The sequence below is a fragment of the Pleurodeles waltl genome, chromosome 4_1 (genome assembly GCF_031143425.1).
Source record: "Pleurodeles waltl isolate 20211129_DDA chromosome 4_1, aPleWal1.hap1.20221129, whole genome shotgun sequence".
Classification (NCBI taxonomy): Eukaryota; Metazoa; Chordata; class Amphibia; order Caudata; family Salamandridae; genus Pleurodeles; species Pleurodeles waltl.
Window position 1 is genome coordinate 480,785,784 of NC_090442.1, and position 15,822 is coordinate 480,801,605.

The following is a 15,822-nucleotide window of genomic DNA, read 5'->3' on the forward strand; positions in this document are numbered from 1 at the left end:
TGTGTCACAGTGAGGGCATACTGTTCGTGCTTCCTGACTGATGGGGGTTGCACTGATGCAAGCATGGGCCATGCTCAGGATCAGTAATCCAGCCCCAGCACTTGTAAACAACAACAGGTACCTAAGTAGGTTCAAGAACTTTCAGTGTTATACAAAGTGACATTATTAATTGGTCTGCAGTGCAGGTACTTCCTTTTGTGAACGTTTTAGTAAGTTCTAAATGTATGCTTTGGAATAGAGTTCAGCTGTGCTTAAAGCCATTTGGTGCATTGTTGAAATGCTGTGACCTTGACATGGAGACTACTACAGATAGCGCTCGATTCATACATCATGTCCTCTCACCCTAGAAATTGAAAGCAAAGCAACTCTAAAACAAAACAACCACACTGGGGGCATGAAAAACCTGAATAATATTTGGCCCTGTGACTTCTCATTTAAGCAATATACACAGAACAAGCACTATGAATTCAAGGAAAGCGGATTAACTTAAATATGTTATAGTCTTATTTATCACAACTGTGCAAAAAGATCACATATATTTATTGAGGAGATAGTCGCAAAAATAATTTAACACATTTAGTAAGGCACAGCAATTGTCACAAGAAAAGATTGTATTTTTCTTCTATTTTCTTTCATTCGCCTCTTCTTTTTTCTCTAGTTCCTTCCTTCTTTCTTTACTTTTCTCTCTTCCTCTTTCAGTTCATTTTAATTGAGAGGGATCACTTTTGGCCCCTGAGGCTATGAAGACTGTGTTGTTCTGAAGACGGGCCCTATCTTTACATTGTTGTTTCCTCCCATTCCAGCTCGACGTCTCCTGAAAAGGAGAGAAATGCATTATCTTAAAACAAACTGCAAACAAAAGCTGACAGAGCACTTTTTGTAAACGAGATTTGAAAAGTATTATCGAAATTCGGACACTGCATTTAAGCTTCCTATACATCAGTCTCTTGACACCAATTGGTAACCCATTATATTAGGTAGTTTTACAAACCATCTTCAAACTTTTGGCTCTTCATGGGAGTCAATAAATAAGGACAGTTCTGTGTATCGCATAGCCCGCAATGTCAATGGTAATGCATGAAAAACAGCAAGACAAAAATGCATTCATATGCAGGGGATACTGAAACAAGTCAAGGGATTGGGGGTAGTGGCTTTCTTTAGACAAAAGGGATTTCTTGGCAACCAACTCGTCGTGATGGATGGGAAATATTATAGTTTCCTGTGTACCTGATTCCTTCATGTATCACAAAGAGGTATTGAAGTGATGGAGGACATGTTTGTTATGACCTCGTGGTACGCCCATCATCTTTAAGTTGGACAATAGACCTCAATTCAATGACTCTCTGGTTTACTCTCCATGCTCTTTCCCTAGAAGCGCACTCTGTACACAGCTGCTGAGGGGCCAGGACCAGACTGGCCATGGCGGGCCCATTGACTTCGACCTGGGCGCTTCAGGTTTAAGCCCTGAAGCGCCCAGGGCGAGTGTCAATCAGTGACACTTCGTCACAGAGTGGGGTGGGGCCAGCAGTCTCACTGACCCCATCCCACTCTGTGACGAGGCTGGGACTGCTGCCTTCCCTGGGTCAGCCAATGAGGGAAGGCAGCAGTCCCAACCCTCCTGGGACCTCGAGGCTGACGGTATGTGTGTGTGTGATGTTTTAAAATGAATGTTCGGTGCATGTATGTTTGAATGTTATGAGTGTTGTTAATGGATGTGCGTGCATGTGTGTGTGTCAAAGAATGAGTGCGTGTGATGTTTTAAAATGAATGTTTGGTGCGTGCATGCATGTTTGAATGTTATGAGTGTTAATGGTTGTGCGTGCGTGTGTGTGAAAGAATGAGTGTGTGTGATGTTTTAAAAGGAATGTTTGGTGCATGTGTGCATGTTTGAATGTTATGAGTGTTGTTAATGGATGTGCGTGTCTGTGTGTGAAAGAATGAGTGTGTTTGTGCTTCCCGCCCACCCCTCTCCCCCCTAAAGCTGCCAGCCGCCACTGGGCATTTCCGTGGGAGGCCGTAAGGGTGGGGGTCGGTTTTGCAGTGGTAGAGGACCGGTTTTGCAGCAGTGCTTCAATATAGGCCCGAGGTAACAAAAGCAGGAGTGCTTCGTACTTGCTCCCTGCCTCCCCTCCTCCTACGACCCAGGATCTGGTCTGACAAAAGTGCCAGGGCTACTTTGGGATATCAATACTGCCTTGTGAGAGGCTAGGGCAATGGTTGAACTCTGTGATGGCATAGGGGTGTCAAACAGTGTATGATCCCCACTTCCACTGCATGTTGGTGAATCAAGCACTTATTAAACTGGTGGGGCGAGAAGAACTGATATTCGCTCAAGCTAACTACGAGTCAATATTGAGTACAGGGTCTTAACACCAATACAAATCCCCTTTCCATCCTTTCTCTCCCTCCAACGAGAACTTGCAGGCCTGTTTCCCTATTACCCATTAGCCTTTTGAATCTATAAACTATAATGCCTGGCAAATGTTTTTCTTGTTTGCAAACAGTGCATACAACGTGCTTTCTTGGATATTCTCTCGGACTCTGTAGACGAATCTGCTCACACTTTTGTGTGCATCCTGTATAGAATAATGCCAAAACAGTAGTATATTGCCTTTTTTGAACGTTCTCCTTCCACTATATCCCTAAGCTTAGAACCAGCGTGGATATGCATCACTTTAAAAACCGCTCTGTTCTAGCTCTGTAATAACTGCTGCCTTTGGCTAAATATATATACGGTTGGAACAGCAGGTTATGAGTCTTTGAAGACTCTAAGTATCAGTCAAATATGTTGTTATTTGCACCTGCTAGGAGCATAAAACTCTCTTTGGAACAGTCTGTATTTTCTTACCTTCCATGGCTTCCAGTGAGTCCATTTTCTGCAGCGCTGAATAATTTACAAAACAGATGGCAGCCTGACTGCTTCCCTTAGTCGTCAGAAGTTCCAGCACACATTGGTGCAAGAAAATATACTGTGCCTGCATGTGGTAAACAGAAATGACATGTAAATACATTTTCAATGCATTGTGTCCATGCAGGAAAAAAAGGAAAGTGGCAACGCATTTTGCATCGATTGTCTTACGCTATAAAGTACTGGAAAACAGACCTCTTCCTGTCTTTGATATTCCTTCTTAACCACAAATGTGGTATTTACAGCCTGGAATGCATTTTGCATTAAATCATGTTTTTACATTGAGTCTTCTCCCCTTCATCTTTTCTTCTTGTTGAGTTTAGAGAATGCATTTCATTTGTGTTCCACTTATAACTCTTGCGTAGGCCCAGCATTTCTATGGTGGTTACCCCCTACGAAAGGAACCAGCAGCCAACTGGTTGACTGGCCGTGGGGTCAAATGTTTCAGACTGCAGAACTCGCAGGGGATCTACCATCAGAAAACAAACAATTCTCCACCTCTATTTGAGTTGGTGGAATCACAAGCTGGTAGAGTAAGAAACCAACAAATTTACATTAGTTTTCCCGTTCCACAAACTCTAAATGACCCATAGTCACCAAAACCTCTCAACACTGAACATCAATTCAACCATTGTTAGCTATCAATGTGCTAAAAAATAAAGTTAAATCCATAAAGGGTCCTCTCTACTTACAGGAACATTGGAGCACCAATCAGAATCAGAGTAACATAAATGCAATGCCATCAAGCATACAAAAGGTGATGGGAGCCCTGCGTGTAATTTGTGTAACCACAAAAATATCTAGATGTAGAATATAAGCCCATTGTTCTTTTGCCCACCATGCCACTTCAGTTGGACACAGCCATATGCAAATAAGGTGTGACCCTGCTCCACCAGGACCAGTCCAGCCAGAACTGCAAATCCATGTCCTCTCTGAACCGGAACAAATGTAACCCAAGACTGGTTTTTGAGTGATTGGGGCTCTTCAGTAGGCTGGTTCTAATGGCTCCTATTGGAGCAGGGTCAAGACCTATTTGCATATGGCCCGTTCCAAACCGGAGAGGCATGGTAGGCAAAAGAGCGAAGGGTTGGAATTTGCCCCAAAGCGATTGCCATTGGTTAGACAAAGTGCAAGCTTCCTTCCTGTCACTTTTTGTGTGTTGGATGTACTGCTCTGATGTAGGTCCTATGCTCACTGTGTGACTGGAACCAAACTACAACTGACTGATGAGCCCAAATCAGGGTTACTTGTGTTCCAGTGAAAGGAGGACCTGAGCTGGCAGTTTGCGCTGGCCTGTTCTTATTGAAGCAGATTCAAGACGGATTTACATCTGGCTACACCCAAACGAAGGTGGCATTGTAGTCAAAGAATGATGGGTTTGAATGCTACCCTGAGCATTTGCCAGTGGTTGGACAAAGTGTCAGCATTCCTCCTGTCATTTTTTGTGTGTTTGATGAATCACCCTAATGGGCAAGGTTGTACCAGATGTGAATCCCTTGGTCACTGTGCCACTGGAAACAAGATACACCCGACTGACAAGCCTCAATCAGGGCCAGACAGGTCTTGGGTTGCTTGTGTTCTGGTTTTAGGGATGATCTGGTCTGGCAGTTTAGACTGGGCTGTCAATCAATTGCCAATGGATAGATAAAGTGCAAGAAATCCTCACATCAATTTTTGCGTGCTTACCACTAACGTAACTCTCCTCTATTTTTTTAGAAAAGTCTTCTGAGTTATTCTAACAACACTTAAATGAAGGAACCTCAGCTTTTGTTACAATGGAAAAGCATACAATGGGTTTCCTCAGTGGCACTTTCTGTGAGATGTGGTGACAAAAGTTTGTTCATTTTATTAACACATATTTATGAATTTCCTGAGTGGCCTATGTTTACAGTTGATTTCACATATGTATGTCTATAATCCAGAGTTTTATTAGGTCTCTGGATCCTAAATGATGTTTACACAATGATTGCCAGTATGCAGACAGAGCCTTATTTCTCCTACACCTCACAACCATTTTCCTTCCTAGAATAATGGATTAAAGGCATTAACACTCAGTAGACCTGATTTTTGCGAGAGTTATAGTGCACTAGTTCTAAGTTACTTCAGAGTTTCATAGAGTATGTCATACATACTCATGGAAAAAGTTTTGTGGACCTGGCCATTTGTGTCCATATTGAGGCAACTGAAGTCAGAATAATAAGTGTCCATCCTTTTTCTTCTATCCCAGTGTCATGTCAATTCAGGTGGCAGTTTGAGTTTCAAGAAAGAAAGTGAGGGACCTTCAATATTATTTCTCTCACTCTGTTTTTCAGGCAGTAGTTCCTGGTCAGCATCTGTTGCCCTCCCACTGCAGCTCCTCCTGCAGCTGCTGCCTCAGCTTTGGGAGAACTGAGAACCTGCTGGACTCTCAGTTCGAGGCCCACCTCCACCCGTAGGCTCCCACCTCCGCCTCATCCCTGGTGGCCTAGTGGCCATCAGCATGTAAGTATCTCTGTCTCTCTTTACTCCTGTCATTTACTTCTGCCTTTACTTCTGCTTTTATTTCTGTTCTTATTTCTGTCTTCATAATGTTTTTCCCCTTGTCTTTCTCTCCTCTCCCATGTTTTCCCACATGCTGCTGCTGCCTTGCAGCCCCACCCCCCTTGTGAAGCGCTATTCCTGCCCTCCTGCCTGACCAGACCCCCCACAACCCTCCCCTTCTCAATGGAGGCTGCGTGCAGCGGGCGCACCACTGGTGAATCAGAGGCAAGTCCGTCTGTGCCCGTCCGCACCTGGACCGTGCCCAGCGCTGCGGACCCTGGCTCTCACTCCATCTGCCAGTTTAACGCTAGCATTCTATGCACCCTCAACCCGGGAAGATCATCAGCCTGCCACTAAGCCAACCCCCAAGAACACCCATGGACCTTTTTCTTGCCGTGCCTGCTCCAGCACCCTCCAAGGACCACCTCATGATCCCACACCAAGCACGGACAGCCACCTCAAGTGCATTCTCCTCAACACATGCTCCCTCGTCAAGCACGCCATAGAAGTCTGGGACTTCCTCAACTCAACAGTCCGAACATCGCCTTCTTCACAGAGACTTGGATCACCCCACCGCTGCCCCAGACATCGCCACGGCCATCCCGGACAACTACAAAATCATCCACAAGGACAGTGCCAACCGTCCTGGAGGAGGCATTGCCATAATCTACAACAACAACCTCTGCCTGACTACCACCATCAAGTCGCAGTCTCAGTCAACTCACGAGTACCTACATTTCCAGATCCAGACCAACCCAAACACCTCCCTACGTGGCATCCTCATCTACAGGCCATCCGGGCCCAGACCCCAGTTCTGCGAAGACATTGTCGACCTTGTCGCCCCCCAAGTGCTCACCTCCTCTGACTACATCCTACTTGCCGACCTCAACTTCGACCTTGATACCCAAGATGACCCCAACACCTAAAACCTCGTGGACAACCTCACAACTCTTGGCCTCAAACAACTCGTCAATGCTCCCACCCACAGAGTGGGACACACTCTCCACCTCATTTTCTCAGCAGGGGACAGCCTCACCATCTCCCACACCTCCGAACACTATTGGACCGACCACAAGTGCATCTACACAAAGAACACAGCAAGCCACTACACCCCCATTCATCCAGCAGACGCTGGGGTAAAGTCACGGAAGCACAACTCACCAACGCTCTCAACCACTCCCACCCCCCGGACACAGGGGACGCAAATGAAGCCACAAGCAACCTACACTGCTGGCTATCAAATTGCACCGACAATGTAGCCCCCCTAAGGGAAACAGCAGGGAATCAACAGAGCAAAACACCCAAGTAGTTTATGACAGACCTACAGGAATTGAAGTGCTCCTGCAGACAACTGGAACGTAAATGGAGGATCTGCATATCAACCGAAGACCGCATAGCCTACAAAAGTGCAGTCACCTCACACCACCAGAACATCAGAGCTGCCAAAAAAGCAGCCTTTCAAGCACGCCTCAACACCAGCGCTCACAACAGCAAAGAGCTCTTCGCCATCGTCAAAGAGTTCACAAAGCCCAGGACAAACACCTCATCCATCCCTCCCCTCCCAAGACCTCTGCACGGACCTTGCCACCTTCTTTCACCATAAGATCCAGGACATCTACGAAGATTTCAGGAACCAAATCCCACCAGCACCTCTCACCACCATGGACCTAGCACCTCACCAGATATTGAACTCCTGGACCCCCATCACCATGAGGGCACCCAAAGACTAATGAACTCCATCAACTATGGAGCACCCTCAGATCCATGAACTCATCACATCCTCAACCTGGCCAGCACTACCATAGGACCAGAGCTCTGCTGAACCATCAACCAATACTTCGAGACCACCACATTCCCCTCAGACTGGAAGCACGCCAAAATCAGCACACTATTCAAGCAACCCACCGCTGACCTTAGGGAGCTGAAGAACTACAGACTCATCTCTCTGCTCCCTTTCCCAGCCAAGGTAACGGAGAAGGCCGTCAACCAGGAACTCACCGAATTCCTGAGACACACTGTATCCTAGACCCATCCCAGTCCAGATTCAGAAGCAACCACAGCACTGAAACCGCACTCTTAGCAGCCACTGACGACATACGCATCATATTGGACCATGGAGGCACCAACGTACTTATCTTCCTCGACCTCTCTTCCACATTTGACTCGTCTCCCACTCCACCCTCAGTGACAGACTCCACGATGCTGGCATCCTAGACAAAGTCCTGGATTGGATCAGGCCCTTTCTCACCGGAAGAATACAGAGACCCCGCTGGCCAAGATCACCAAACAAAACGGGCTAAACATAGTCTCCTACGCCAACAACACCCAACTGATCCTCTCCCTGTCCAAGGACTCTGCTCAAGGCCAGAGGAATGTCCACAACAGGATGAGAGCAGTCGCTGCCTGGATGGAGGCCAGCTGCCTCAAGCTCAACTCGGACAAGACAGAGATCCTCGTGATCGGCTCCCCCCTTCTGGCTGGAACGACTTCAGGAGAGCCACCGCTCTGGGTAACTCCCCCATCCCCACAGACCATGCGCACAACCTGGACATCATCCTGGAATCCTCTCTATTGATGACCCACCAAGTCAACACGTCTCCTCGTCATGCTTTCACACCCTCTGACTCCTGCAGAAGATTTTCAAGTGGCTTCCCCCAACACAAGGAAGACAGTCACCCACCCACTCATCACTAGCAAACTGGACTACGGCAATGCACTCTATGCTGGCATTACCAAGAAACTTCAATCAAGACTACAAAGAATCCAGAATGCAGAAGCCAGACTCATCTTGGACATCCTCCGACACAGCAACATCTCCTCCCACCTCAGAGACCTACACTGGATCCCAGTCAACAAGCGCATCAAATACAAACTCCTAATCCACACCTACAAGCCACTAAAAAACATAGGATCGGCACACCTCAACGACCGCCTCACCTTCTACGTACCCAACAGACGTATCCGTTCCTCCCAGCTCACCCTTGCAGCCGCCCCCAAGATCTGGAAAAGTACAGCAGGAGGAAGAACCTTCTCCTACCTAGCAGCCGGACATGGAACGCGCTACTTCTGAAGCTCAGGCAGATTGCATCACCAAAGCAGTTCAGGAAGGACCTCAAGACCTGGCTCTTCGACTGAGCAGCATGCCCACATTGAGTGCCTTGAGACCCTATGGGTGATTAGCCGCACTCTACAAATCAGTTATTGATTGATTGACTCAGGTCGGATGGGTAAATGATTAGTGGCTAGATAGGGTTAAGGAATGCACTGTTGAACAATTCCATTGCTCTCTAAAGATGTTGGATACTAGAGAGACATTCTTGAATCTTCCTGGTGGTTTTTAATTGAGATAACTTTTTTCTGCACTAGAACTGCATGGATGAGGTACGGAGTTCAGAGGTTTTACATACACAACTACAACAGCTCCACATGATCCTGTACTTACATTGATGGGCCATTCAGGGAGATTTAAAGTTTTCCTGGACTGCCAAAAAGCAGTCTTCTAAAACAGTCAGGACATATCACTTGTGGTGAATAATGGGCATTGTAGTGGGGAGTGGAGGAGCCTCTCAACTTGACATTCTATGACACGGTGCCAGGGTGGAGGAGGTTTGCCAAGGGTGGAGTAATTAGATCACATAATGTGGGCCAAATCCTCAGATCCTGAGGCCATCTGGCTGCTAAACAATAATGCTACATGCTTCGGAACATTCTCCTCCGAAAATCAACCTTTGGCATTAGGCAAGTCTTGCACATTGTAATGTAGCTAAGAGAAAGCTCATGTATGAATTACAGTGCCTAAGATGACCCCACTCCTTTACACTTCTCCTATCCCCAGCACATTCAATCAGTCTCAGAGCTACAGGAAGCACATTAGAAACATCGCATATCATGTAACATTATGCCCTGAATCTGGGAGAAGATGCTTATTTGTTTACTAGTTTTGTGTAGCCACAGGTCTCCAAAAGGCATTCAAGGTCTCTGCAGTAAATAATAAAAAGAGTACATCAACAACAATTAACAGAGTACATCATGACAATTTAAGTGACAGTGGAACTTTCAAAGCCCTGGGAGAAAGAAAGGGTAAAGGGAGAAAAAGCAGATAAAAGTATGGAGGACCGTGATCTCAACCATGTATCAATGACGACTGGATACCGTGATCAGGATATATCATGATTTCAGTATAATATCTTAATTATTCCCCAGAGAATTTGTGTTGTTATAGTTTGAATCTCTCGAAATAGAGTCCACACTGATTTATTTCAGACATTTTCTGGAAGATAAGACATCAGCTGCTAATCTCAGATGTGAGGGTAGGGGGTTGTAGGTGCTTGCAGCTGAGCTGAAAAAAGACTGTTTAAGTGCTAGATTTAATTTTGTTATTTGCAAGTAGAGAGATTTTTTTTTCTTCTGGATTGTTGTGAACCTTCAGAGACAAACAGTAGATTGCCTAGGTATTGCCTAAGTGTGTAGGATTGCAAGGGCAGAGTGTCTTGTAAGTTAGGCAGCATGATTTAACCTTTATTCTAGTCTTGCGAGGAAGCCAATGTAGCTCTTATTGGATAATTGAGATGTGAATGAATCATTTCCACTCTGCTGTGAGATGTGCAGTGACATGAAAAATTGATTTTAATGCGGCTAGTGTGGATGCTGACTCTGGATTGCATTGCCTAGATATTTGATGAGATTATCTTGTCTGAAGCCTTGTGAACTTCTCCGAAAAAAGGTGTAACACATTCTAAGAACACTTAGAGGTAAACAAGAAGAAAGGTTCTGTGAGGCCCAGAGCATCTGTTTGACTGACAAATGTATTGGAGTGTAGTTTTTGTAATCAAAATTAACATGAAATGTTTACAAATGAATGCCTAATGAGGTTGAGTAGAAAATGTATTAATGTGCTTTGAGTGTGGCGATTTGTGCTAAAAAATTTATCCACCTGGTTGTTGGTGATGTACGGACCCGGCGTGGTCTAAGAATCCGGAGTATATTGATAAGTGTATGAGACACTTGGTTTATGTTGTAATTTGTGCGGTTTAATAGGTCAATCGGGTGTGGTTGACGAGTCAAGTTTGAGTCAAAGTGTGTGAGTGAAACCTTCGATGGAGATTTGGCATGTCCTAAAGTGCACTAGGACGAACCATTGACAAGTCGAGAGTAAAATTTGCGGGTAAAATTTTGCTTGTGAGTGCAGGATCTGAGAAGGAGAGAGTAGCGGCTGAGGCTTCAAGTGAAATGTCTGTAAAGTTCTGAAGCGATTGTGTTACCCTTCCTGTAGTAAACCGGCAAATTTGGGTTTTTGTTGTTAAGGTGCTCGCATTATATTGCATTAGTTTTGTGTGGATCCAGTGTGAGAAGGACAAGCCGCAAGATTTTGTCAGCCGCAGTGTGTGTGAATGTGACGTCATTGGGGCGCTGGGATAGGTCAGTTGCCGAGAAGGGTCGCGCACGGATTGGCAGCCGTCCGTGAGAGGCAATTGGTTGAGAAGGTAGGCGAAGAGTGTTCTGGGAACTAAAGTCACTTCCTGATTAGATTCTAAACAAAATAAAAGAATGCAAAAATGAAGTTTTCAAGGCGTTAAAGAGTGCTTTGAGGGGAGACACATATATTACCGCGAGTGTGGGGGATCCTACACCGCCAGAGGATACTCCGGCTTATGCCGTAATGGAGGAGAAGGGAGTTGAGCCATGTCTTTGGCTAAAGCATTGGTGCAAATTAACAGAGAAAGATGGGTGTTTGGCGTTTCCAGAGAATGGAACCTTTAACATAGGGGTCCTAGAGAATTTGCGGAAAGCGCTAAATGAGCAGAAGCCGCCTCCGAGACCAGCTCAGTTTAAGGCGTTAGCGATTTGCGAATTAATGGCCATACGACAGAGACAGCAGAAATTTGAGAGGAGAATGAGGAAAGCAGAAAAGAAACTAGCAGAGGCTAGATGGGATAGTGAGACCAGGATGTGGAGAGGGGAGATAATAGACAGAGTTAGGATGTTTCCGGCAATAACTCAAGAAGCCGAAACACAGGGAAGAAAAGCCACTTTTAAAACAGACAAGGGCTCTAGCAAGCAAAAGGAGACTCAGAAGTCTTGGGCAGATGGGACGATTCAGATGATGATGAGTTTCTTAATCAGTTATTGCATGATCGACTGCCACCATATGCCATAAATGACAACAGACCGAGTACCAGTGCAGGTACTGTAAATTCTACACAAAATCAGGGGACCACAAATGCAGTACAGGCAAATAATGTTACCACATCAGCTCCGATACAGAATGGTGCTAGTGTATCCACCGCACCAGAGACACAGATACAGTTGCAGCCACCACCAATTCAGAGGCTCTATCCTGATGTCCCGGTATTAGAGACGACCACAAATCTGATGGTGCCGCCTGATCCAGTGTACACGAGATCAAAATGAATGCAGATTGAACCAACTCCACATTTGCTGCCCCAACCGCAGCAACAGATGGTTCCGAATTACACGTCGGTCACAGGACTGCAGTCAGTTACAGCACCTATAATGAACCAAGCTGTGGGAGTTAATGCTCCACCGGGATTGGGAAACGGACAAGCACCAGCTGCTATATCTTTGCCGATTACTGTTGGTCCGCCAGTACCGTTATATGCGCAGGCGAAGCCTAGTGTATGCGACCAAGGGGTAATGACTCAAGAGGTGATAAGAGGAGGGTTCACAGGAAGCTCACAGGGAATGACACCGGGAGAACAGATAGCAGAGAGATCTAGACCCTTGTTGGACTTCAGTCCGATTGGGGTTCCTTTAGAGACAATGAGACAAACAGGTTTGGGTCTATTGACTCGCAGTTACTGTGTGTGAATACGCCGCAACCGCCAATGGTGCAAGCTGGAAATATCTCATTGCAAGGTTTAACTGCGCAACAGTTGAATGAATGGTTAGACAAACTTAACACTCCACAGACTACTCCTGCAACAGCAGAGCGGTCGGAGAGAGAGGAATACTTGAACTTTGTGAGGTTGGGTGTGGAAGCAGCTGAGCTAGTTGAAGGAACTATGGGGGTGAACAGATTGGAGTCATACACTGAGGCAGAATTGAGGTATCTGTGCCCAAAAATAACCAAAGTGAGTAAGGTGCATCAGAGGTTAGCGAACTTGGCAGACAAATGTGGCATAGACTTAGACAATACCAAGCATCTGAAGAGGAGCTACAGGTTAGACTTTAAGCCTAAAGATTTTGACCACATGAGGTCTACTGGGATGAAGGCACACCTTAAAGAGATACTGCAGAGTGCTCACGTTTGGGGAGCATTAGAGAAGTGGGAAGGCAGATGGGGGAAGAAGAGAGATCAGAGGAAAAGTGATTGCCTGGAGCCGCAGCAGGCGAAAGCTGTGCCAGACACGGAAACAATAAAAAGATTTACAGATGAGAGAGACAGCTGGAGTGGTTCTGGTTCATGTACAGTGGTCTAGAGGTGACATCCTATCCTTCACAAATGACTACCCCAGGTTGAGGGAAAAGCCAATAGAATGGTATCAGCAGACAGACAGGTTTGTGAAGCTTGCGAAGTGTTTTTGGGAAGATTTTAACACCCTGTTTGAGATTATAGTTCCAGCTGATTTGTGGCTTGAGTGCAAGAGAAGTGTGGATTGGCCAACAGTGGAACCGGCAAGGGACAGAGCTACAAGAGCACCGTCTCCAGAGGTGATGAAATACTACTACAAGGTGATTGAGTCCTTGAAGCAGAAGGTATCGCCGCAGAATATTGATTGGCAGAAAATGGATCGAACGGCACAGGAAGGCAAAGAGTCGATACATGCTTGCTATGAAAGGTTGTTGAAGGCGTTCAAGCACTACAGAGGTACAGAGGTCATAGAACCGAAAGACATGAATCACCTTGTTTTCAGGTTTGTTGAAGGACTGAGGCCAGGGATTAGCCAGATGATTAAGAATCACTTGATCTGTTGGCAAGCGAAACCGATCGCTGAGGTGTTGCAGTATGCGAAATAATGCAGTGATGAGACTGAATTGAAGTAAAGAAAGCTGAAGGAGAAGGTGATGGTAATGCAAATTAAGGCAGCTCAAGCAGGGATGCAGGGAAATGGAGTGCAACAGATGGTACAGCAACCGCAAGGGATCGGGATGTTTCAGATGCAACCGAGAGGCCAAGGTCGAGGAGGTTTTGTGAACCGCGGTCCAGATTTAAATACGGTTGTGGTTCAAAATGATGTGCAAGGGATGAAAAAGATGTCACCATGCCATGCGTGCGGGGGCGTGTGATATTAAAAGCTGGAATGTCCGATGATGGTGCGGGATGGTGTTGTTCAACAAAGCAATGATGTCGGTGCATTTCAAAATGTAGGGGGTCTAAGAATGAGGGGTCCAAATCCGAACTTCCAGAATAACATGGTTCAGATGCAGGGTCTCCAGCCCATGCAGCAGATGCAAATGCCACATGTCCAACCAGCGCAGATGCAGCAAGTGCAACAGCAGATTCTCTAGGTACCTAGACAGCAAATGCAGTTGCCTTTAGCTTCGATGGGACAGCAACAGGTGATGCGTCCTCAACAGGTCACAGGTCAAACACTGAGTCAAAATAATACAGTACAACAGTTCCCATTACGTGGTGAAAATGGAATAAACGATGAATGATCGGATGATTGTTCAGATAGTGAGGAGTGCAGGCTTGCAGCGTCCCTAGAAGTAGACCAGAGGGGACCCTATGTGCAGGGGAAGGTGATGGGTCACAAGGTTTCATTCTTGGTTGATACAGGAGCTACACGCTCTACAGTCAGAAGTGCAGAGGTTCCGAAATTGCCTCTTTCGGGGCGTACGATAAAGGTGGTAGGAGTAGCTAACCGGCTCCTGACTAACACGATTACAGATCCGGTCCAGGTTGAGATTGGTACCTTTCAGGGATTGCACAGGTTTGTATGCTGTGACTCAAGTCCCGTGTCCCTGCTGGGGAGAGACTTGCTGTGTAAGACGAGGTGTTCAATCACCTGTTCCAATGAAGGAATTGAGGTGCATACAAACAGTGATGATGAAGGGGATGATGGTCAGATCTCGGAACCAGAAACGGAGACCACAGATGAGGAGTACCCTTTGATAAGCTTCTTCCCGATGTTCACAGTGACCAATTTGCCAACAGAGTTACAGGGAACAGTGACAGAGAAAGTGTGGGACTTGACAGGAAAGGAAGTAGGATTGATAAAAGGAGTAGAACCAGTCAAAGTAGATGTGAAACCAAATGCCGTGTTTCCACAGGTACCACAGTACCACATGGCACAAGATGTCCTTATACAGGTGACGCAGATTATTGCAGACTTTGTGAAGCAAGGGGTCCTAAAAGAGGTGATGAGCAGCCCATGTAATTCACCAATAATGGGTCTGAGAAAGCCTTGTGGAAAGGTCCGAATTGTCCAGGATCTGAGAAAGATCAATGAGATAGTGGTGAAGTGTTGCCCTATAGTGCCAAATCCAGCCGTGATCATGTTCCAGGTTCCATGTGATGCAGAGTGGTTCACGGTCGTAGACTTGTCTCAAGCATTCTTTTCAGTGCCTCTTCATGAGGATAGCCAATTTCTCTTCAGTTTCAAATTCTTGGACAAGGTTTACAGTTGGTGTCGAATTCCTCAAGGATTTTCAGAATCGCCTTCCATCTTCAATCAGATATTGAAGAAGGATTTGGAATCATTGGAACTGCCTTTTAATTCGACTTTAGTGCAGTACATTGATGACTTGTTGATTGCGTCCAAAACGAAAGATGACTGCAGGAATGACACTATTGCCTTACTGAATCATTTGGGAAAGCACGGACATAAGGTGTCCCCAAAGAAGTAGCAGTACTGTCAGAAAGAGGTGAAGTACTTAGGCTACCTGATTGAGAAAGGGTCAAGGAGAATATCCAAAGAAAGAATAACAGCAATATTACAGATGAATCCCCCGACATCCAAGAGAGACGTTAGGATGTTTTTGGGAATGGTGGGCTACTGTCGCCAGTGGATTCCGAACTTCTCAATTATCTCTAAGCCCTTGGTGAGGTTGACTGTTAAGGAGGTTAAGGATGGTCCGGATACCCTAACTATGTCCGAGAAAGAGATGAGGGCATTCATTGAGCTGAGGGAGTGCATGTGCAGGGCTCCAGCTTTAGGTATGCCTGACTACACAAAGCCTTTTGTTCTGTTTTGTCATAAACGTGATGCTTGTTCTTTGTCTGTCTTGACACAGGTCCATGGGGTGGCAAACCGTCCAGTAGGATATTTTTCGGCTACTTTGGACCCAGTTGCAGCGGCCTTACCAGGTTGTCTGCGTGCAGTTTCAGCAGTTGTCAAAGCCTTACACAGTGTGAAGGCATAGTGAAGGGACATCCGTTAATAGTAATGGTCCCACTCTCAGTCGAGATACTACTCACCCGAACTAAGACT

The 15,822-nt window shown here is 46.0% G+C and overlaps 1 protein-coding gene across 1 annotated transcript in view; it reads right to left on the bottom strand.

The window, feature by feature from the left end:
• Window positions 1–523: 523 nt before the first annotated feature.
• PTPRQ (protein tyrosine phosphatase receptor type Q) overlaps window positions 524–15,822 on the bottom strand; it is a 1,423,303-nt gene continuing 1,408,004 nt past the window's right edge. The window contains exons 62-63 of the mRNA XM_069227528.1: window positions 2,849–2,975; window positions 524–814 (exon numbers count right to left, since the gene is read on the bottom strand). Coding sequence (XP_069083629.1) covers window positions 777–814; window positions 2,849–2,975 — 165 coding nt within the window. The 3' untranslated portion in view covers window positions 524–776. The remainder of the gene's footprint in view (window positions 815–2,848; window positions 2,976–15,822) is intronic.